This window comes from Chiloscyllium plagiosum, unplaced genomic scaffold, assembly GCF_037043375.1.
Source record: "Chiloscyllium plagiosum isolate Xiang-an unplaced genomic scaffold, Cpla_swu_hap1 HiC_scaffold_27, whole genome shotgun sequence".
Lineage (NCBI taxonomy): Eukaryota > Metazoa > Chordata > Chondrichthyes > Orectolobiformes > Hemiscylliidae > Chiloscyllium > Chiloscyllium plagiosum.
This window is the reverse complement of record NW_028270165.1, coordinates 45,346,202-45,371,271: the sequence shown is the minus strand read 5'-3', so window position 1 is coordinate 45,371,271 and position 25,070 is coordinate 45,346,202. Positions and strand designations below refer to the sequence as shown.

General features: G+C 44.8%; 1 protein-coding gene and 1 long non-coding RNA gene across 2 annotated transcripts; one reads left to right on the top strand and one right to left on the bottom strand.

Annotated features, from left to right (window-relative positions):
- Positions 1-593: 593 nt before the first annotated feature.
- On the top strand, positions 594-8,223 carry LOC148143860 (uncharacterized). The gene is made up of 3 exons (XR_015751344.1): positions 594-678; positions 1,476-1,589; positions 7,029-8,223. It is a non-coding gene; the product is annotated as an uncharacterized LOC148143860 (long non-coding RNA).
- Positions 8,224-12,214: 3,991 nt separating this feature from the next.
- On the bottom strand, positions 12,215-13,300 carry LOC148143859 (uncharacterized; the record flags this gene model as incomplete). Its single annotated transcript, XM_087975276.1, has 1 exon — positions 12,215-13,300. A coding segment is annotated over one exon (891 nt), but the record flags the coding sequence as incomplete, so codon positions are not given.
- Between the last annotated feature and the right edge of the window lie 11,770 nt (positions 13,301-25,070).

Below are 25,070 nucleotides of genomic sequence, written 5' to 3'. Positions count from 1 at the left end.
CTACATACACCTGTTGCTCCTAACAACAGCCTAAATTCAAATTTTAAATCCTGATCTCAATAAAGCAGCAGTTGTCTCATTACCCAAAAGGTTGAGATCACAAACGATATAAGTACGGTTTTGATGGATAATAACTCCTGAAAATCCTCCTACAGAAAAAAGTCACTGAGAGCTGCATATCCCAAAGAGTGATATTACTGTTTTGTAGAGCTTTTGGATTCTTCCATTCTATGCAAAACTCAGGGGAGACTGTGTTCCTACAGTTACAGCATGAGGAGTACTTACTTTATTCAAAATAATAACCAGGTTTAGCATAGGTAAGGGAGGGCTCTTGCCAATAAGAGGCATGCCTGTCTTTGTGACTTCCTTGAGGCTGTTCAATAGATAGGTCTTTTGGTAAGAGATGCGGTTATTGTCCCAGAACAGTTCCACCCATCCCATAATTGGGAAGACATTGGTGCCATTAGGGGTCAAAAAGTCTTTTGCTGAAGTCAGCACATAACAGACCACTTCATCCCTGCCAAATATTCTATTATGACTTTGAAGAAACAAATTGTAATCGAAAGATAACATTTCCCTGTCTTCTCTTTTGCGTGTGACCTATTTGGATGGGGCAAGGCTTACCAGGGAAGCTCATAGCACAACTGGTATCAAACTGGCACACAACACCTTTACAGGGTAAAGACCATTTAGACTTGTTCTGTAAATGAACTGTTCACTCTCTGACCACTGCAATAGTCATTCTTGGTAATGTTCAGTCCCTCAGCAGACGATGACATCTTCCTGGCATAGTTGGTGCACAGTCTCTGGTTGCTCAGGATCGCACAGGTAAACTGTCCCTTCACCAATGCTGGCAATGGCAAGTCCACACAGCAGGGCAAGTTCGATCTTTATCATTCTCTCCCACCCCAACCCCCCGCCCGCCCCCCGCCCCCCCCACTTGCAAGGGGCTCATCTGATGAGCACGCAATGATGGACATGAACCCAGGGGGAGATGAGAATTTAAAATTTGAATTTAGGCTCTTGTTAGGAGCAACAGGTTTTTATTAACCACAAAATGGCTTTTCAATTTAAAATGGCTTCAGGTTATAATTTGACACTGTGAACTTGAATTGCTGCTTTGCTGAGTTGGTTAGCTTTGGGGAAAAGAAAACAATGGAGTTTAATAATATGAATCATATGAGTTTGGTATTTGAGCTAACCTTGAACTAGCAAGCACGGGATGATTTTGAGAGTAAAACAATCTGATTCCTAAGAAATATTGGACTAACCTGCTGTCAATCATGTCACCTTATTACATTTGATTGGTCTTTTAAGGCTGTGCTGTCTCTTTAAAAACATGTAAATGATGTGTAATTTTCGAAAGTAATTCTGCAATTTAGCCACGGAGCTCAGAAGCTTTAACTTCTGTGTTGCTGGACAGAATTGCGTCAGACTGCCTTGCTTTATTAAACTGATAACTCTGCTTTGTACAGTCCGCATTCCGTTCGTTCTTTGACCGATCTCGAAACGGAGGGGTCCCGTCTGGGATCCAGATCTTCAAGGGTGGATTGGCCAGGCTAAATTCCCTCCATAGTGTCCAGGGATGTGTAAGTTCGGTGTATTACTCTGGGATAAATGTAGGGCAATAAGGGGAGGGATATGGGTGAATTACCATTCAGAACGTTGGTTTGGACTTGTTGGGCCGAGTGGCCTGCCTCCAGACTGTGAGGATTCTTTGAAGGGAAGGGATTTTTGCAAACTGCTCTCCTTCCATCTGCTGCAGAGTTCTGCTCTCGGCCTGTCCCCGTTCCCTGCCCCATTTTTAACATCACAATGCGGAAGTGGCAGTATCAGTTTCAATATGAAACACCCTCTTCTGGGCAACTCCTCATCCTGAGAGAGGGAGGGGAAAATCTGTTGGAAATGTGTTGCTGGAAAAGCGCAGCAGGTCAGGCAGCATCTAGGGAACAGGAGAATCGACGTTTCGGGCATTAGCCCTTCTTCAGCCCTTCCTGAAGTGACTCAGCGGCAGTAACAGCACAATATATTGGCACGAGAGTGTGTCCAGCAGAGATTCACATGATCGATGCCTGGAATGGTACGCCTAACATACGATGAATGGCTGATGATCCTGGGATTGTATTCATTAGCGTTCGGAAGGTTGAGGAGAGATCTAATAGACACTTACAAGATCATGCTTGGCTATGAAAGGGTGAATACTGGGAAGTTGTTTCCATTAGGTGGAGGAGACTAGGATCCAGGGGCACAGCCTGATAATTCGAGGGGGTCAATTTAGAACAGAAATGAGGAGACATTTCTTCAGCCAGAGAGTGTGGGCCTGTGGAATTCATTGCCAGGGAGCGCAGTGGAGGCCAGGACGTTAAATGTCTTCAAGGCAGAGATTGATAAATTCTTGATTAAGGAATTAAGGGCTATGGGGAGAGTGTGGGTAAGTGGAGCTGAAATGCCCATCAGCCATGATTAAATGACAGAATTGACTCAATGGTCTGAATGGCCTTACTTCCACTCCTATGTCTTATGATCTTAATTCATTGATGTTGACTACATATTCTAAATTAATCTAGTCCCATATGCCAGCACATGGCCCATACCCCTCTGAACCCTTCCTATTCAGAAACCATCCAGATACCATTCACATATTGTCATTGTACCAGCCTCCACCATTTCCTCTGGCAGCTCATTCTTTACGCTCACTACCCTCGGAATTAAATAGTTGCCCTTAGGTTTTTTTTAAGTCTTTGCTCATCCACCTCACCCTAAAGCTATTACACTTTAGTTCTGGACACCCCCAAACCCAGGGAACAATACCTTGTCTGTTTACCCTTTCATGAGAGGCAACGTCCTAGTGAACCTTCTCTGCGCCCTCTCCCAGAGCATCCACGTCCTTCCAGTAGCATGCTGGCCAGAACTGCACGCAATTTAATGAATGTGGCCGGAATAAATAGCTGTAACATAACTTGCTAACTCTTACACTCAAGGCAAGCGTGCAGTATGCCTTCTTGACCACGTGCCTGCCTGCTTTGCCACTTTCAGGGATCTATATACCCAGATCCCTCTGTATCGTTTCTGTAATTTAATGTACAATTCTTGTATTTCCTTCTCTTCCTTTCTCCCTCATCTGTATCCAGCTTCCCTTTAGTTGTATTCCTCTCTTCATCTCTTTCCCCCGTTCCTCACCCCTCCACACATCAGTGTATCATAAGACCATAGGGGCTGAAATTGTGACTGCTCTGCGATTCAGTCATGGCTGATAAGTTTCTTAACCCCATTCTCCCAGTAACCCTTGATCCCTTTCATACTCAAGAAACTATCTTTCACAGCTTAAATGTACTCAATGATCTGGCCTCCACAGTCTTCGGTGGCAGTGAATTCCATAGATTCACCACTCTAGCTGAAGAAGTTTCTCTTTACCTCCATTCTAAAGGGTCTTCCCTTTGGTCTAAGGCTGTGCCCTCGGCTCCTAGCCTTTCCTACCAAAGGAAACATCTTCCCAACATCCAGTCTGTTCAGAATTCTGTCTGTTTCAATTAGATCCCCTGTCATCGTTCTAAATTCCATTAAATATAGACCCAGAGTCCTCAAACATTCCTTATATGTTCAGATGTTCATTCCTGGGACCATTCTCGTGAACCTCCTCTGAACACACGCCTAGGCCAGTACATCCTTCCTGAGATTTGGGCCCAAAACTGCGCACAATATTCCAAATATGGCCTGACCAGAGTGTTACAAAGCCTCAAGTACATCTCTACTTTTACATTCAAGTCCTGTCAAATTAAATGTCATCATTGCATTTGCCTTCCTAACTACTGACTCAACCTGTAAGTTTACCTTGAGAGAATCCTGGACTCGAACACCCAAGTCTCTTTGCACCTTAGATTTATGCATTTTCTTCAGCTCCAAGGGTGACTGTTGGTGTCGGGGCAGCACCAGAGATTTCCTGACATGTGGATTGTATTCGGGGGTACCAAGTAATCTGAGGAACTGGCAGTATCTCAGGAGAAATGGTTCTTCCTGGAGGAGGTAGAGAGGAATGTGGCGTGATTCTGTAAACTCGAGGTCTCCAGAAGTGTGCAGAGGTGGTGTTAGAATTTCGCACCACAAATGTGAAAGCGAGGAAACTCCACCAGAATTCAGTTATCAGACATGACAGGCCAATGGTGTCTATCTGTGATGTTAGAATTCTATGATGCTTGGAACTGAAACAGAAATTTTCAACCCCATGTATTTCATCTCCTTTGTAATCGAGGCCTCTACTTGTATTTTTCAATTGGTGTTTGTACCTGTCTGCTACTTTTGATGATTTGTGTACTTGGTCTCAAGTCTTTTTTTCCCTTTTATCGTGCTTAGTTTCTCATAATTTAGCAGTTCTCCAATCAGTCTTTCTTGGGTGAAAAGTAAATGGTTCTGATTTTGTCGTATTGGGTGACATTAAACATTTTTTCCACTCATTCGTTTAACCCATGAATGCTGTTTAGCTTCTTCCTGCTCCTTTCTGCACAAGTTGATGCCCCCCCCCCTGCCCCTGGATAGTTGATAGTTGACCAAGAACTAGATAGGTGTCCCCTTGATCCAACCTCTCGAGCAATAAGCTATCAGTAACCAAGGACAAAGGTCTTGGACTCCAATTGTTAGCAGTAAACCTCCACTAGGGACAGAATCTTTGGACATGATCTTTGCTTTTGGCACAGAGGCAGGAAACATCTCACCTGTTTCAGATAAATCAAATTACTGACTGTCAACTCCTTTGATACTGACACTGTCATGACACTGTCAACTTCTTTGATGCTGAGCAGCGTGAATTGAGTATTTACTGGCCCAACAAGAATGGATTTCCCAAACTGCCACAGTGTTGGTGACAGTCATACATCCAAACCAATTGCTAGTAGGGATGAGCCTTCTCTCTGAATCAGGAGGTCACAGGTTTAAATCACAGGATGTTGCTGGTAAGAGGTTCAGTGATGGAAATGTCATTCAGTAGAAAATACTAATAGCTTCCAGAAATTATGGCGAATGTGGGGACTAGTATAAATAAAGAACTGACGGATATTAATATGTATGAAACAAAACTGCATCAGAGAATTGAAAAGGATTTAAAGTAGCTAAATTCCCTGGGCTTGGTGGTTAACGCTAGTTCACTGGAAAGTGGTAATTGGAAAGTGGCACATGTCATCCCACTGTTTTAGAAAGAAGGAAGAGAGCACAGGGAATCGAAAATGAAAGGTACAACGACAGTTAAAAATTAATGATAGGACTGAGCAGAATCAACATGGGCTTATTGGAAATATATGCTGGTCAAACTCAGGTCATTATAGCTAGCAGAATATATGAATGTCCAAATTAGGAGCTGAAGTAAACCATTCGGCTCATTAAGCTGCTCCACTCCAAGAAGGTAATGGCTGATTACTTTGTGTTATACATTGCACATTCACATCCATCCCCATAACCTCTTCTTAGGCAAAGGAATTAATCTACTTCTGCCTTAGAAATATTCAATGGTCCTGTCTCCACTATCTTGTGTCGCAAAGTATTCCAAAGCTGCACAACCTTCCCAAAAAATTTCCCTCCTTCTTTGTCACAAATGATTGCGTTTTTTGAAGAAGTAACAAAGAGGATTGATGAGGGCAGAGCAGTAGATGTGATCTATATGGACTTCAGTAAAGTGTTCGACAAGGTTCCCCATGGCAGATTGATTAGCAAGGTTCGATCTCACGGAATACAGGGAGAACTAGCCACTTGGATACAGAACTGGCTCAAAGGTAGAAGACAGAGGGTGGTGGTGGAGGGTTGTGTTTCAGACTGGAGGCCTGTGACCAGTGGAGTGCCACAAGGATCGGTGCTGGGCCCTCTACTTTTTGTCATCTACCAAAATGATTTTGATGCGAGCATAAGAGGTACAGTTAGTAAGTTTGCAGGTGACGCCAAAATTGGAGGTGTCGTGGACAGCGAAGAGAGTTACCACAGATTACAACAGGATCTTAAACAGATGGGCCAATGGGCTGAGAAGTGGCAGATGGAGTTTAATTCAGATAAATGTGAGGTGCTGCATTTTGGGAAAACCAATCTTAGCAGGACTTATACACTTAATGGTAAAGTCCTCGGGAGTGTTGCTGAACAATGAGACCTTGGAGTGCAGGTTCATAGCTCCTTGAAAATGGATTTGCAGGTAGATGGGATAGTGAAGAAGACATTTGGTATGCTTTCTTTTATTGGTCAGAGTATTGAGTACATGAGTTGAGAGGATATGTTGAGGCTGTATTGGACATTGGTTAGCCCACTGTTGGAAGATTGCGTGCAATTCTGGTCCCCTTCCTGTTGGAAAGATGTTGTGAAACTTGAAAGGGTTCAGAAACTATTTACAAGAATGTTGCCAGGGTTGGAGGATTTGAGCTGCTGGAGCATCGGAGGCTGAGGAGTGACCTTATAGAGGTTTACAAAATTATGAGGGCATGGATAGGATAAATAGGCAGTCTTTTCCCTGGGTCGGAGAGTCCAGAACTCGAGGGCATAGGTTTAGGGTGAGGGGGGAAAGATATAAAAGAGACCTAAAGGGCAACTTTTTCACGCAGAGGTTGGTATATGTATGGAATGAGCTGCCAGAGGAAGTGGTGGAGGCAGGTACAATTGCAACATTTAAGAGGCATTTGGATGGGTATATGAATAGGAAGGGTTTGGAGGGATATGGGCCGGGTGCTGGCAGGTGGGACTAGATTGGGTTGGGATATCTGGTCAGCATGGACGGGTTGGACCGAAGGGTCTGTTTCCATGCTGTACATCTCTATGACTCTATAAATGGGTGATCTAATTGTTCGTTCACAACAGTAAGTAAACATCCCTTAACATCCATCTTTTGAAGACCATTCAGGCTCATAGAAACTTCAATCAATTCACCCCTTGCTATTCCAAACTCTGGTTGAAAGTTAGACCTGCCTGCCTAATGATTTTCCATTAGACAGTCTGTTCATTGTGGGTGTCAATCTAGTTTACCTTCTGTGAATTGCCTTTAATGCATTTTCATTCTTCCTTAGGTAAGGATATCAAAACCGAGCACCGTGTTCAAGATGTAGTCCCACCATTGCTCTGTAACTGAGGCATAATCGCCTTACATTTATGTCATTGGCCTTTCTAATCATTTGCTGTGCTTGCATTCTAACTTGTGACTTACTTGCAAGGCCCCCGGATCCCTCTACATCTCAGAATTATGCAGTTGTTCTCCAAGTAGGTGACAAATTGCATTTTACCATATTGTACACCACTTGCAAGAGTTTTGCTTATTTATTTAACCAATCTATCAATCTGCATCATTGATATGTCATCCCCACAATGTACATCTCCATCTACCTTTGTGTTGCCTGCAAATGTAACCACATACCTTTGATCCCCTCCTGTAAGTCATCGATATAATTGTAGAAAGTTGAGGAGCCAGCAGAGATCCCTGTTGGAACCCCACCATACATTGTCATGTACAACCAATTTGACAAAAGAACCATTTTTTGCATATTCTGTTTTCTGCCAGTCAGTTGATGTTCTATAACTACACTTTACACCATGAGCTCCTCTGTGCAATATGCTTTTCGTGAAAACATGTCAAACACCTTTAGGATATTCGAGTTCAGTATACCCGCAGGCTTCAATTTACATACTCTTTCAAAGAATTCCTTTAGGATAGCATGGTGGCACAGTGGCTCCCTCTCACGGCCAGAGACACCTATTTGATTTCAGTCTTGAGTCGACTATCTGTTTGGAGTTTGCATGTTCTATCTATGTCTTAGTGAGTTTCCACTGGGGGCTCCACAGTCCAAAGATGTGTAGGTTGGGTGGATTAGCTATGCTGGATTGCGTAATGTCCTTGGATGTACAAGCTAGGTGAGTTAGCCATGCTAAATGCAGGGTTACGGGAGTAGGGTGGCGGTCTGGATCTGGGTGGGATGCACTTGAGGGTTGGTGCAGGACTTGATCGGCCAAATGGTCTCTTTCCACACTCTCGGAATTCTATGAATAAATTGGTGAAACAACATTTCGTTTTCATTTTAGCATGCTGATTCTTTTCAATTACCATGAGCTTTTTGCCTTGGTGGTTATAATCTCCTTAATTGATTCAAAAACAAATGTTTAATTGCCATAGACTCAAGGGACCACATTTTCCATGATGTATCTTTCCCTTTGAGAACAGAAGTATTAAATATGTTACTCTCCAGTCTGAGGAAAATTTGCCTGAATCTAATAAATCTTGGAAAATTAACATTAATGCAAATATGAACTCATTAGCCACCTTTTAAAATTCTCTGAAGTCCACCTGTACCCAGAGATTTGCCAGCCCATAGCACCATCAGTTCGCTCAGTAGCATTTATCTAATGATTCTCATTTCACCAAACTCCTCTGTTTGTTCAACCTATGGGGTTAAAGGCAGGATTCTTGACAGTGTGGTGGAACAGAGGGATCTTGGAGTCCAAGTCCATAGATCCCTCAAAGTTGCCACCCAGGTTGATAAGTTGTTACAAAGGTGTACGGTGTGTTGGCTTTCGTTAGCAGGGAGATTGAGCTTAAGAGCTGCAAGGTTATGCTGCAGCTGTATGGAGTACTGGTTAGATCACACTTGGAATATTGTGTTCACTTCTAGTCACCTAATTTTAGGGAAGATGTGTAGGGAAAATGCCAGAGGAAACATCACAGAAGCGCTTCACAGGAGGCTCCCAAGCCCTGAGGATGTCACCTAGACAGGGGACGAAACATCTGCAACACAAATTCCCAGCTCGGTGAAGAGAACCACAACAGGAAGCTGTGTAAGCTGAGAGAGGGTACAGAGGATATTTACCTCGATGCTGCCTGGAATGGAGGGCATGTCTCAGGTTGGGGGAGCTAGGGCCTTTCTCATTGGAGCGAAGAAGGATGAGAGGTGACTTTATAGAGGTGTACTATCTGTTGAGAGGCATGGATAGAACGAATAGCTAGAGACTTTTTCCCCAGGTCAGAACTGTCTGTCATGACAGGGCATGATTTTAAGGTAATTGGGAGAAGGTTTAGGGGAGATGTCAGAGGTAGGTTTTTTACTCCGAATGGTGAGTGCATGGAATGCACTTCCAGGGTTGGAATGAGAGTCAGATACATTAAAGGACATTTAAGTGACTGCTGAACAAGCACATGGACGGCAGTAAATTGAGGGGAATGCAGGCTAGTCTCATCTTCAAGTTGGATAAAAGGCTGGTACAACATCGAGGGCTGAAGGGTCTGAACTGTGCTGTATTGTTCTACATTCTCGCTCCAGAATGATGCAGCAGCAGTGTTGGAAGAACAATATTGCATCAAACCCCTTGACATTTCCAGAGATGGGCACTGTCGATGGAAACTCGGTTAAATTCTGCCAGCAATCAGGTGATAGCCGGGTGGGGGGAGGGTGGCAGCGGTGAGACTGAACTTGCTTCCTTGAGGGTTTTTAGTTTTAGTTGCTACGTGCAATGACGTGTGAATCGTTGTTTCAGTAGTTGGTTCTGTGTGTTGTTTCTGAGTCAGTGGCCAAATTAATTCACCCACAACCAGAGCAAGAGGCTGGGATTAGTATTGACTCCACTGTATTCAGCATGACATCACGTCAATACTGTTAGACACCAACCCCCACCCCACCAGAGATCTCAAACCGAAACACCCAAAGAGAAGCGCATCGCCCTATAATCTGTAAAATTGTGAAAAGTGGTGTAACCTGCTCTAATGTTTAAAAATAAATCCCTGACACTTTAAAAGCAACAAAAATCCATTTATTTATCCAACAATAACGGTGAACAGATGAACTAAACTATTAACAAACCAAATAAATCCCTTCTAACTACTGACTCTCGTGATATGCTGATCCAATAAATACGATTGCCTCTCGTAACAATGGAATTTAGTCTCTCAGATTACAGCCAGGTTACGTGTCTCTTGGAGTACTCTGTGCTGCCTTCTGTGCCGCCTTCTGTTGAATCTTCTGTCAGGAATCCCCTTCTCAGTTTTTTTTAAACGATGCATTCTCTAATACAGAGATGACTGACGGCCAATTTCCCCCTCTCAACAGAACTGAGGACTCTTGGCTCTCGCGAGGGGGAGTTAGAGATCTGGGCGTTCAGTCGATTGTACCCTGAAGGTGGCAACACCAGTCAATGGAGTGGTCACGAAGGTTTCATTCGGCGGTGTGTAAATAAATTGTTTTCCTGGAAGCCAAGTGATTTGACTAGCTACATCACTCCTGAGATACCTCTGCCTAAAATAACTAAAAAAAGTTAGGGTCTGGGCTTCCTTCCTAGAATGTTTTGAGGGGATCTTGCCTGATCCATAACACTGAACACCTGCAAATTGTGTCTCCAGGAAGGATGTAGTGAAACTTGAAAAGGTTCAGAAAAGATTTAAATGGATGGTTCTGAGGTTGGAGGGTTTGAGTTATAGGGAGAGATTGAATAAGTTGCAGGTATTTTCCCTGGAACATCGGAGGCTGAGGAGTGACCTGGTAGATATTTATAAAATTATGAGGGGCACAGATAGGGTAAATAGTCAAAATCTTTTCCCCAGGGTGGGGAATCCAAAACTAGAGGTTTAGGATGAGGGGGAAAAGATTTAAAAGGGACCTGAGGGGTGACCTCTTCACTGAGAGAGTGGTGTATGTATGGAATGAGCTGCCAGAGGAAGTGGTGGAAGCTGGTACAATTTCAACATTTAAAAGGCATCTGGATTAGAACATGAATAGGAAGAGTTTAGAGGGATATGGACAAGTGCTGGCAAATGGGATGAGATTAATTTGGGATATGCAGTCAGCATGGACGAGTTGGACTGAAGGGTCTGTTTCACTACTGTGCATCTCTTTTGACTCAGTCTCTAAAAGATACCACATTGCTTCAACCGAACCGTTACTGACAGATTCTGTGTGTGTGAACCTGAGAGGCCTAGTCGTAGAGATGTACAGCACTGAAACAGACCCTTCGCTACAACTCGTCCATGTTGACCAGACATCCAAAATTTAATCTACTCCCATTTGTCATCATTTAGCTCATATACCCATCCAGGTGCTTTTTAAATGTTGTAATTGTACCAGCCTCCACCACTTCCTCTGGCAGCTCATTCTGTACATGCACCACCTTCAGTGTGAAAACTTGTCCCTTGAGGTCCATGCTAAGTTGCCTGTAGTGTTCGGGTGGGTTACTCTTCGGAGGGTCGGTGAGGACTTGTTGGGCCGAAGGGCCTGTTTCCACGCTGTAGGGAATCTAATCAAAAGGCACCTGGATGGGTGTATGAACAGGAAGAGTTTAGAGGGATACAAGCCAAGTGCTGGTAAATGGGACTAGATTAATTTAGGATATCTGGTCAGCATGAATGAGTTGGACCAAAGGGTCGGTTTCCAGCGCTTGGCCTATATCCCTCTCAACCATTCCTATTCATGTCCCCATCCAGATGCCATTTAAAAGCTGTAATTGTACCTCCCTCCACCACTTCTTCTGGCAGCTCATTCCATACATGCGTCACCCTCTGTATGAAAAGCTTGCCCTTTAGGTCCAATTTAAATATTTTCCCTCTCACCATAAACCCTCTGGTTCTGGACTGCCCAACCTCCAGGGAAATGACCTTGTTATTTGCCCTATCCATACCCCTCATGATTTTATAAACCCATATAAGGTCACCCCTCAACCTCTGACACTCCAGGGAAAACAGGCCCAGTCTATTCAACCTCTCCCTGTAGCCCAAACTCTCGGCAACATCCTGGTAAATCATTTCTGGTAGAGAAGGCAATGAGTTGGGTTAATAACTGAAACACTGACGTCACTGCTGGTGCTGCCTGGCTTGCTGCATTCTCCCAGCCTCCTGCTTGCCTACTTTGGATTCCAGCATCTGCAGTTTGTTTTTGTCTCTCACGAATGGCAGAGCAGACTCGATGGGCTGAATGGCCTAACGTCTGCTTTGATGGTCTCACAGGTTTGGGTTTGTGCAGATTGTTTCAGTGGGAACATGCAGTAGCGCCCAATGGATCAAAGTTCATGGAATCACAGAATCCCTACAGTGTGGACACAGGTCCTTCAGCCCAACAAGTTCAAACTGACCCTCTGAAGAGTAACCCACCCAGATCAATTTCCCTATCCTATGACTCGACATTTCCCCTGACTAATGCACCACACCTACACATCCCTGAACACTGGGACAATTTAGCTTCGCCAATCCACCCTACCTTCACACCTTTGGGCTGTGGGAGGAAACCGGAACACCCAGAGAAAACCCACGCAGGCAGAGGAGGAGAATGTGCAAACTCCACACAGATAGTTGCCCCAATGCCGGGTCCCTGGCACTGTGAGGCAATGCTACTCACCACTGAGCCACCGTGGGAGTGGGTGCAATCCAGCAGAAAACAAAACAAGCCCACCAACTCTCCCACTGTCAGACTGGGCAGGAGGTTCAGTCCTGGGGGTGACCCACAGCAGCCTCACCGGCAGAATCAGATTGTTGGGAGCGCTGGTGCCCCCGCTGGTGCCTCTGCAAGTTGCAGGCCTGGGTGAATGCCTTCCCGCACTCAGGGCAGCTGAAGGGCCGCTCACCGGTGTGAACCCGCTGGTGCTTCAGTAAGTCAGAGGAATTGCTGAAGACCTTTCCACACTCAGGACAAGCGAATGGCCTCTCCCCGGTGTGGACCCGCCGGTGGATCAGCACGTGGGAGAAATTGCTGAAGGCCTTCCCGCACTCGGGGCAACTGAAGGGCCTCTCCCTGGTGTGGACCCACCGGTGGGTCAGCAGGTTGGAGGCATGGGCAAAGGCTTTCCCACACTCAGGGCACCTGAAGGGCCTCTCCCCAGTGTGGACCCGCCGGTGGGTCAGCAGGGCGGAGGAATCGCTGAACCCCTTCCTGCACACTGGGCAAGTGAATGGCCTCTTCCCTGTGTGGACACTCTGGTGCCTCAGCAGGGAAAAGGCCTGGGTGAAGGCCTTCCCACACTTGGGGCAGCTGAAGGGCTTCTCCCCTGTGTGGACCCGCCGGTGGGTCAGCAAGGCGGAGGAACTGCTGAACCCCTTCCCGCACTCTGGGCAGGCGAATGGCCTCTCCCCGGTGTGGACCCGCTGGTGCTTCAGTGGGTCAGAGGAATTGCTAAAGGCCTTCCCGCACTCCGGGCAGCTGAGGGGCCTCTCCCCCGTGTGGACCCGTCTGTGCCTCAGCAGGGTGGAGGAACTGCTGAACCCCTTCCCGCACTCAGGGCAGGAGAATGGCCTGATCCCAGTGTGACTGCGCTGATGAGCCTCCAGGACAGACGGCACATGGAAGCCTTTCCCACAGTCGCCACACTTCCAAGGTTTCTCCATGGCTGAAGCTTCAACGGCACACAAACACGTGTACAGTCCCTCCCCGCCGTGAATTCCTCTTTCCAGGCTGGATAACTGTTTTAGGTTCCACACTCAGTGCGCTGTAACAGTAGGGTCTCTCATTCAGTCCCACTGATGCTGAAAACTTACTGAAACAGGGACCAAAAAACTTTGCTCCTTCTCACAGAATCTTAGTCAAAACTCGTTACAGTCCCAATGGACTGAACAACTGTCAGACATTGACTTGAAATTGAGGACAGCAGACGCTGAAGAGTCAGAGTCGAAAAGTGCGGAAAAGTACAGCAGGTCGGGCAGCATCTGAGCAGCAGGAGAGTCGGCGTTTTGGGCATAAGCCCTTCATCTGTTGATTTTTAAACTTCAGTTTTCAGATCAAATACTCTGTAAAAAGAGATTACAAAAGTCATCATTGTCACTGAGAAGGTCTGTAGCCTTAAAACTTGTCTTTAAACATTTAGACTAAATGTAATGCTGAATTATGGAACACATTTATTGCACTGGAACATAGACAGACAGCAAGGCTCAGAAAAGGGGGGATCTTAAAGAATGCAAAAGATAGGGATACCTGGGATTACCAAGTGATAACAGGATGCTGTAAGACAATTAAGAACGTTTGCTCAGCATCGGTGAATCTGTATGAACAGGACACCAAGTGATAACATTCACAGCCATTCCCTTGTGAAATTAATGACAGTGTTTGATTCTGACCCTGAAACGAAACTTGGTACTATCAAAAACTTTGTAATTAACAGTCAGTTGCTGTCAATTATAATGGATTCTTATACCCCTTGCAAGCAGGGCAGTCACAGAAAATAAATCTTTGCTGTTACAAAACCCTGACTTGAGAGTTCAAAAGGACACTAGAGAGAGACACCATTTTAGTGCTGAGGCTGTTGAATCCAGTAGAAAATTAACTCTTAGTGCTTAGCTGCTATGGATTGAATTTAATTGCATTTTGAGTCTTTTTGATGCTTTTGAGTAGCCAATTCTGGCTATGAAATGCAACCTCTGTAAAAGGAAATACTGATAAAGCTTTAACTTACTTGCTGTTTTTACAGACTGCCCCACTGTCAATTCTAACTAATCAGATCTTATGTCTTATTTGAATTTCAATCACAAACTTGAAAAGAAGGCATGTTTCATTCGAAGACGAATGAATCAGTTTAAATGCAACCTTACTGTAACATCTCAGCCTCAGGTACAGAATGATTTAGTGCTTAAAAAGCAGGAGTCTGCTCCTAGCTTAGAAATTATTCTAGATCGAATATTGAAGAGATTCTTGCACAATGTGGCGGGAAGCCATTTTATGATTGAACGTTTGCCCTCCTTACGAAGAAGCCGTTTTATAAAACAACTGTATCTGACATGTGAGCTGTGCAAGGTTATCTTGTGAACTCTCCAATTAGCTGAGACTGGTACCTCTTTATGAGAGGAGTTTATCTCACTAGCAGGCGCCTAACTCAGCTGTTTTTCCCACCTGACGAATGGCTTAGGGCCTGTAGGAGCGATTAGTCAAGCTTCACAGATCTGTCAATTAGCTTTTCTTCCTTATGAATTATTGTCTTTCACTGTTATCTGTCTAATTAAGAACATGCAATTTCTTTTTCAAACTTTTGTACAAAGGAAGCCACTTTGTATCAATACTTTGGAGTAGCCTGGTGGGCATTTGAACAGCTGGTAACCTACTCTCCTAGATTATTAGAACCTAGTTAGTTTAGCTGATAGGTATCAATGTTATGTTGTCACAGTGATGCTATTAGTGAATAAAGGGGATAACTAAAATTATACTAAACTGTCCATAACAGGTTTTTATTCCAGACTTCCAAACAGTACGATTTCCGGGACGAACCAAGAGAGAGGCTTTACAGGTCTGAGTCCACAAGGGATTCCCTGGGCCGTCTCAAATCTCCACTTTAACATCAGTCCAGGGTCGAAATTCAGAACAAGCTATTCTTTTTCTGCAGAACAATCTTTTCTTTTGTTATTCCACAAAATTGAAAGCACCATCCCAATCTCTCTCCCCCCCCATCCATTCTCACTCCACTCTCATTCTCCTGAAGGATGCTAATTCAGGATCTTACAGGGCCAAAAAAGTAAAAACATCTCTTTTGAATAACTCTACCTGAAAGTTAACAACTTTCACGACATTGGGATACTGCTCAGTGTGAGCAGATCTGTTTTTGGGAAGCAAAGGAAAACTGTATAAATTCAGGATAAACCTGCAAAAGAACGTCTTTAGAAACAACCAGACACGGGGTCAAGGCATTGACACCAACACCAGTGAGAAACTAAACATACAGACGTGGCAAACCATTAGTCTTTAATCTTTTAGAATGGGTTGTAGGTATCATTAATATGTAAATCTCAGAACTTCTTACAAATCACCTTCTCGAGATAACTTAAGGTTTGTAACAAAAGGTGACATCTCAGCTCAGACAATGCATTAAAGGTATGAGGTCACAGTCAGTCTGTATCCCAATTTTGAATCTGACAGGTTCTGTTTCCAAAGTGAAATTTACAAAATATTACATGCATGCACTGCCTGCATTGACTGCCAGCAGACTGCGCATTTTTTGAACAAAATCAAATTTTTGGATCAGAAATTGGCGAGCTGAAAGAAGACAGAGGGTGGTAGTTGATGGGAAATATTCATCCTGGAGTTCAGTTACTAGTGAGTTACCACAAGGATCTGTTTTGGGTCCACTGCTCTTCATTTTATAAATGACCTGGATGAGGGCATAGAAGGTGGGTTCGTAAATTCGCGGATGATACTAAAGTCGGTAGAGTTGTGGCTACTGACTAAGGATGTTGTCAGTTACAGAGGGACATAGATTAGCTGCAGGGCTGGGCTGAGAGGTGGAAAATGGAGTTTAATGCGGAAAGGTGTGAGGTGATTCACTTTGGAAAGAGCAACAGGAATGCAGAGTACTGGGCTAATGGTAAGATTCTTGGTAGTGGAGATGAGCAGAGAGATCTCGGTGTCCAAGTACGTAGATCCTTGAAAGTTACCCAGGTTGATAGGGCTGTTAAGAAGGCATACGGTGTGTTAGCTTTTGTTGGTAGAGGGATTGAGTTTCAGAACCATGAGATCATGTTGCAGCTGTACAAAACTCTGGTGCGGCCAGATTTGGAGTATTGCGCACAGTTCTGGTCACCGCATTATAGAAAGGATGTGGAAGCTTTGGGAAAGATTCAGAAGAGATTTACTAGGATGTTACCTGGTATGGAGGGAAGGTCTTAGGAGGAAAGGCTGAGGGGCTTGCGGCTGTTTTCGTTAGGGAGAAGGAGGTTGAAAGATGACTAACTGAGACATAAGATAATCAGAGTTAGATAGGTTGGACAGTGAATGCCTTTTTCCTTGGATGGCAATGGCTAGCACGAGGGGATATAACTTTAAATTGAGGGGTGATAGATATAGGACAGATGGTCAGAGGTAGTTTCTTTACTCAGTAGTCGAGGTGTGGAACGTACTGCCTGCAATAGGAGTAGACTCGCCAACTTTAAGGGCATTTAAATTGTCATTGGATAGGCATATGAACGAGAATGGAATAGTGTCGGTTAGGTGAGCTTCAGATTGGTTCCACAGGTCGGTGCAACATTGAGGGCCGAAGGGTCTGCACTGCGCTGTAATGTTCTATGTATCTATAAATATAATTCTACAAATACAAATTCACCCTATACACTTATATGCATGTGTGCGTGCATGAGAGAAAGCAAATGTCTATGTCTATGCTGTTTATCTCTGTCTATTTGATAACAAATGCTTTATTTCTGTAAATGTTGTTATAAATCAGAGTTGGGTACTAATAGTTAGATGGAAGGGAGAGAGAATTCCTCAAGTTGGGTACCATAAGAATCCTGGGAGACCCTTATTTCTGGCTTACTTCCTAATGAACAAACATTAAACAAGCTCACCTATTTATTTCTAATTTTGTTTCATTTTTCTTGTTTATTCCCTGCTACGATGAGTCTCTCTGTCTGGATGGTTGACAGGCTGGGGCAATGTGGGTTGGGCCTTGAGTGGCTGAATGTTTTATTGTTCTGGAAGGTGGAAAAGGGGGTCAAAGTTTCAGCAAAAACCCAACAGAGCGGAGGACATACGACACCTTACTCTGTGGGAACAGGGAGATCGACAGAGAAATCAGGACCTGAAATCCGAGCTGACACCAGGCTACCCTGTGATTCGTGCTTTGATGAGTAATGCCAACCATCTACCTTTACCTAGCTTCACATTAAACTTAATTGTAAGGAGTCTCAGATCATAATTATTCTCTTCAATGTGTGCAGCCAATTCACTCACTTTTGTTACAATGCAGCACACATGCAGTTTTTACTTTTATTTTTTGTGATCTTTTGAATCGAGCTTTGATTGCTGTTACGTTTATCCTCCTTGTCCCTTTTTATCGTTCTCCAACGTTCATTTTCCACATCACCACACTGCTCACCGGCCTTGATTTGGATTGGCCATGCTAAATTGCCCATTGTGTCCAGGGATGTGCAGGTTAGGTGGGTTAGCCATGGGAAATGCACAGTTATAGTTTCACAGTAATAGAAGCAGGAGTAGGCCATTTGGCCCATCCAGCCTGCTCTGCCATTCATTAAGATCATCATCTCAGCTCCTCCTATCTGCATTGTCCCAACTACCCTTTAATTCCCTACAATGCAATAACCCAGCCAACTGTATCCTGAATATACTTAATAAAGCTGCTGCTACTGCTTTCTTGGGCAGACAATTCCATAGATTCACCACATTCCAGGAAAAACAGTTCTTCCTCATCTCTGTCCTAAATCTACTCTCCCTAATCTTGAGGCCATGTCCCCTAGTCCTAGTCTAATTCACCAGCAGAAACGACAGGACAGGATAGGTGGGGTGGGGGTGGTCTGTGTTGCCTTTATGGGCTGAATGGCCTGATTCCACACTATCGGGCTTCAATGATTTACCAGGGTTGTGTGCGTTCCGGATGACATCTCCCAGAACCTCCCACTTTCTGCAAATCGAAAGACAAGTCCCACCCTGCCCTCTCGTATGTGTGTTCTGTAACTGCTTAATCGTTTCTCATGAATACAGCCCACACCTGCTGCTGCTAGTAACCTTTACAAAGCTGATGAAACAATGCAATACCTGCTGTATTGAAAATCGTAAGGCTTCTAACGATACCAGCTCCTGATTCACCGCTCCTTCTGATGGACAGCGTTGGAAATACAATGTTGAAGGCTGAATGAAATGAGCAGTTTAAAACAAAAACCCACCTAACCCTTCACTAGGTTCTCTACTCAGCACACTGTACTTACTGCCAGTAAACCTGAAAGCACTTCATCCCCACAGTGCAATGAATTCCCACTTTCCACTAGAATTCCAGATGTGCTCCCTCACTCAGTTACTGTCCCACAACTGGAAGAATTCGTTGTAACTTCTGCTCCCAGGAAGGGCAAAACATCTTTGAAAACTGCTCTGAAAGTCTAGTCTTCACAACCACACTTCTACTTTCACTGAGGACGATTAGAGTCATACAGCACGGAAACAGACCCTTCAGCCCAACTCATTGGTGCCGACCAGATATCCTAAATTAATCCAGTCCCATTTGCCAGCATTTGGTCCATATCCCTCAAAACCCTTCCTATTCATGTACCCATCCAGATTGTACCATCCTCCACCGCTTCCTTTGGTGGCTCATTCCACAGAGACATCACCATCTTTGTGAGGAAGTTTCCCCTCAGGTTACCCCTCTCATCTCAAAACTATGCCCTATACTTTTGGACTCCCATATCCTGGGGAAAAGATCTTGGCTATGCATCCTATCCATGCCCCTTATGAACTTCTATAAGGTCACCCCTCAGCCTCCACTCTAGGGAAAACAGACCAGTCTGTTCAGCCTTTCCCTGGAGCTCAAACCTTCCAACTCTGGCACAGCCTTCTAAATCCTTTCTGAACTCTTTCAAGTATCACAACATCTTTCCTACAGCAGGGAGATCAGAACTGAGTGTGGTATTCCAAAACATGGTCTAACTCAATGTACTGACCAATGGAGGAAAGTAGACCAAACAGCTCCTTCATTATCTGATCGACTTGCTACTCCACATTCAAGGAACTATGAACCTGCTCTCCAAGATCTTTTTGTTCTGCTACACTCCCCAGGACCTTAGCATTAGGTGTACAAGTCCTGCTCTGATTTGCCTTACCAAAATGTAAAATCTCATACTCATCTAAATTAAACTCAATCTGCCACTCCTTGGCCAATCAGCCTATGTAATCAATTCTAATTTATATCAAACTTTCTTTCCTCTCTCATTCCCAGAAAGCTGAAAATCTCCATCCCTCAGACTCTTCCCCCATTCTCACTTTGCTGAACCTAATTCCTCGAAGGGTGTGGTTCATGCTGATTAACAGGCCCACACTCGGGGGGGGGGGGGATCTAAATGAAACAGACAGAATGCTGAACAGCCAGGACAGAGTGGACATTGACAAGATGTCTCCATTGGTAAGAGAGGGCACAGCCTTCGAGTAAGGGGAAGACTTTTCTGAATGGAGATAAGAAGAAATGTCTTCAGCCAGAGAGTGCTGAATCTACAAAATTCATTGCCACAGGAGGCCAGGTCACCGAGTATATTTAGGACTGAGATAGATAGCTTCTTGAGTATCAAGGGAATCGAAGGTAATGGGGACAAAGCAGGAGAATGAGGTTGAGAAATTTATCAGCCATGATTGAATGGCGGAGCAGACTCGATGGGTTGAATGGCCTAATTTCTGTTCTCGTGTCTTATGGTCTCACACAGTATGAGCAGGGGTAGACCATTTGGTTTTTCGAGCTTGCGCCAGCACTGAACAGATCATAACTGGATATGAATATACTTACATCTGGGTGGATAGGTTGTGATGTTTTTCACTGGAGTGTAGGAGGTTCAGAGGTGACTTTATAGAGAGGATTATAAGATCATGAGGGGTATAGATGAGGTGACCAGCAGATGTCCTTTCCTAGGGTGGGGGTTTCAAGATGAGGGAGCAAATTTTGAAGGGGAGAGGAGAAAGATTTTAAAAAGATATGAGGAGAACCTTTTTTTTAAGAAAGTGGTTTGTGTGTGGAATCAATGTCCAGAGGAAGTGTGGATGCAGGTGCAGTAACAATGTTTAGAAGACATTTGGATAAGTACATGAATAGGAAAGGTTCAGAGGGATATGGGCCAGTCACTGGCAAATGGACCAGTTTAATTTGAGAACATAGCATGGACTAGTTGGACTGAAGAGTCTGTTTCTGTGCTGTATGATCCTGTAGCTGTTCTCTACTGGTCTGAAAACCATTTTCTTGGAGATCCAAGATGGCGGTGGTCTGCTGTGTTGGGCTCTGTGCCATATCCTCTGGCAATGTAGACCTTTACCCCACCCCCCCTTATTAACCATCCTGAGGAGAAGAAAATACTAATATAAACTTAGTGAACATCTGGAGCTGCTATAATTGTGGTTTGACAGCTTTAGGACCAGAATGAAAGCAAATGAAGGAAAGGGGCCGACGGGTGCAGCAGGCAGGGCACTCCCCTACTGCATCGGGGGTGCCTGGAGCCATTGCTCAAAATCCCAGGGCAGTCCCATTGGATTTAATGGGGCAGCAGCAGTTACTCTCGGAGTTTGCCAAACTCTGAGAAAAGATTGAAGCAGCGGTGGAACCACTATCTGCCACGCTGGAAAAGCATGGAGCAGGAAATTCAAATGTTGGCCTGAAGAGAATAGGCAGCGGAAGAGAGGACCGTGGCATCGGAGACCGTGGTGGAGGTCTCAGGAGGAAGGATCCAAACGCTGGAAGACCAGGTTCGGGTCCTTCAGGAGCAAGTGGACGACCTGGAAAACAAAAGTAAGAGAAAAAGCTTACAGCTCGTGGGTCTTCCGGAACGTGAGGAAGGCGAAGACCTCGTTGGAATCCTGGAGAAGTGGTTCCTGACGTTCTTGGGGCTGGAGTTGGAGTCAGGCCTGTTGAGTTTGGAGCGGGCCCACCGAACTGCAATGTGCAGGTCAGGACCGGACCCACGCCCCCGCACGGTCCTTGTGCGACTCCTGCATTATAAAGAAAAACAGTTAGTGATTGAAACAGCAAGAAAACTGGGAAGAGATCCACAGGCTTTAATGCACAAAGGCTCAAGAATAATATCTTTTCAGGACTTCTCAGGAGCAAGAATTAAGATGCGAAAGGGCTTTTGATGAAGTTAAGAGAAAATTAAGGGATCTGAACATTCAATATTCCTTGAGGTCCCTGGTCGTGTTGCATTTCGCTCATGGGGGGTCGGTATCTCATTTTGATTCAGCAGAAAAGGTGAAGGACTTTGTGAATTCCCTGAATTCGAGGACTCAGGTCGGGATGGGGCCATCGATATGGACAATGGTACAGTTCTTTCTGCCCCTTCTTTTCTTTTCCTCTCTCCATTTTTTTGTGGTTATCGGCTTCTCTGTACTGCCTTGATGTAAAACCGGAATTATTTAGTATATCGGTCAGTTGTGCATTATGTGGGGACTTTTGTTTTAACTGCTGTCCTTTTGGTTTTGGTTTGGGGGTGGCTATACCTCTGGTTAAGATGTATGGAGAAGGGTTGTGTGTGTGTGTGTGTGTGTGGGGGGGGGGGGGGGGTTGGGGAGGGCGGGAGAGGGGGGAATGGGCATCCATTTTTAACTCTCAGAATGTAAATAACGTTTTTTTTCATCTGTGAATTGCCTGGGGCTAGGGCACGGCCTCAGCTGGAAGGATCCAGGATTTTAGCTGTGGGCAAGGTGTGGTGGGGGAGTTATGATAGGGTATTCTTCTCCTTTAGCTCTAAGAATAGAGGAGTGGCTATACTGATAAGAAGGAACTTCCCTTTCCAGGTAATTGAGCAAATTCAGGATGAACTTGGATAGTTCATCATTCTTAAAGCTCAACTACATGGAGAAGAGTATGGCGTCCTGAATGTGTATCCCCCCACCACATGCACCCTCTTACATTTCTAATTGATGCAGTTGCTAAATTAATGAGTCTTGGGGTGCACAGCACAATCATAGGAGGGGATTTTAATCGCCTCATAGATCCTGAGGTAGACAGGGTAACAAGGGGCCTGACATGTATGACTGCACAATCTAAGCAGTTGGTGGACATGATTAGTTTCCCTACAGCGTGGAAATGGGCCCTTCGGCTCAACAAGTCCACACTGACCCTCCGAAGAGTAATCCACCCAGACCCATTTCCCTCTGGCTAATGCATCTAACACCATGGGCAATTTAGCATGGCCAATTCACCTTACCTGTACATCATTGGACTGTGTGAGGAAACCAGAGCATCCAGAGGAAACCCATGCAGACACGGGGAGAATGTGCAAACTCCACACACAGTCGTCTAATGCCGGAATCGGACCTTGGTCCCTGGTGCTGTGAGGCAGAGGAGCTAACCACTGAGCCACCGTGCTGCCCCAGTGTGAGGAGTTGGGGTTAGTGGATGTGTGGAGGCACCTCCACTTGAATGGAAGAGACTTTACTTTCTATTCCAACCCATACAAGTGCCACACGCGAGTTGACATGTTTTTTATGTCATCAGATATTTTGGATATAACACTGGCTTGTAAAATTGGGAATATAGCTGTCTCAGACCACGTGCCAGTGTATTTAGATGGTAAAATCAAGGGTGGTGGAATGGATGCACGGCACTGGTGCACGGACCCATTCCTGTTAAGGGATAGCAAATTCGTTGAGTACATCAGAAGAAAGTTCAGGGTCTTCTGGGATATCAACTCAGGTAAGGCCAGTAATCCGGCAATACTGTGGGAGGCCACTAAGGCATATTTATGAGGCCTAGTTATTTTGTATTAAACAACTAGAAGGAAGCAGAGGGAGGAGCAACAACAGATGCTGAGAAAGTATATTATATTAAGCCTTCACTGGTCAAGCTGCAGCTCTCCGGGCTGCTCTCAACTCATTGCACACACAGGTGGCAAAAAAGGGTCTCCTTCGCCAAACAAAGATTGTTTGAATTTGGAGAACCTGCCCCTCCCCAGTATAAAGGCGGAACAGGTTTCCCTGTTGAATGCCCCTATGACGATACAGGAGGTGCAGGAAACAATAAAGCATCTCCAGAGTGGCAACACACCGGGGTCAGATGGATTCCCAAGTGAATTCTATAAGGAATTCATAAATGCCACCTCTGAGGATGTATAGCTATTCAGATACACAGGTTTGTCTTCCACCCTCTGGAATGGAGGCTAATATCGCCTTCATTTTAAAGAAGGGGAAAGAGCCTGAAGAATGTGCTTCATACAGACCCATTTCACTTTTGAATGTAGATTTAAAAATTCTACCCAAGATGCTGGCCCTGAGGTTGGAAAAGGTGTTGCCCTATATTATGAAAGATAATCAGATGGGTTTTAAGGGTCGTAGCTCCTCCAACAATATCAGGAGGGTATTGAACATGGTGCAGGTATGCCGCAAAGATTGATCCTGTGTTCGGTGGTCTCCCGAGACGCAGAAAAGGCATTTGACCGGATAGAATGGCTGTACTTGTTTGGGGTCCACAAGCATTTTGGTCTGGGGGGATCCTTTGCTAGGTGGGTGGTAGTGTTGTATAATGATCCTAAGGCAGCAGTCATCACAAATGGCACTAAGTCAGATAACTTTAATACTGGGAGAGGTAGTCGACAGGGATGTCTTCTTTCACCGCTGCTATTTATCTTGGCAATTGAGCCATTAGCTGAAGCTATCAGGAGGGATCCTGAAATAGTGGGGCCAGAGGTGGGAATGGGCGAGCATAAGATCACCCTATATGCTGATGACATCCTTTTGTTCTTGGCCAATCTGGAGGAGTCAGTTTCTCGATTGATTCAAACAATTAATTTATTTGGCTGTTTTTCGGGCTACAGGATCAACTTTACAAAATCGGAAGCCGTGCCGGTGGGGGGGATTAGTGGAGGTGCCTGATCTGAAGGATGGAATGCAGTTCCTGTTTAGATGGTCGTCAAAAGGATTTTTGTATTTGGGAATTTTTATTACCCCTACCTTCCACCACCTGTATAAGGCTAACTATGTACAATGACTGGAGAGGATAAAACAGGATTTGCAGCGGTGGGACGGATTACCGTTATCATGGTTAGGCTGAATAGCCCTGAATAAAATGAATGTTCTTCCTCGCCTGTTGTACCCCTTGAGAATGCTCCCGTTGTTGCTACCCAGATGAGTATTACTGAGGCTCAATGGTTGGCTCAGTTCTTTTATTTGGTGTCGCAGGCTCCCCCTAATTAAATTTACCAAATTGCAGCTCTTGCAGGGTGAGGGAGTGGGGTGAACCTTCCAGACTTGAAGAGACATCAAATATGCACTTTGTTACCATATCTGGGTGGCTGGGCATGGGGGTGATTCGAGGTCAATTTGGCTTGATGTTGAAGCCTCGCCGTTGCGATGTCGAAGCCTCGCCGTTGCGATGTCCCCTAAGTATTTATGGATAAGATGGAATCCATGACTGAGCAGTGTAAGAGTCCAATCATTTTAAATACAGTGAAAGCCTGGAGGATAATGAGGCAAGATGAGGGCAGTTGGCTTAAGACCTCACTGTTTACCCCATTGGTGGAAGCCCAAGGATTTAAACCTGGGGCAATGGACTCCAGCTTTAAGTCATGGGAGAATAAGGGAATCTCATGTCTGGGAGATTTATTCAAGAGGGAGGTCTTGATGTCATTTAGCCAGCTAAGTCAGAAATATGGATTGTACCTATTCCGGTACTTTTAGATAAGGGATTATATACAGAAA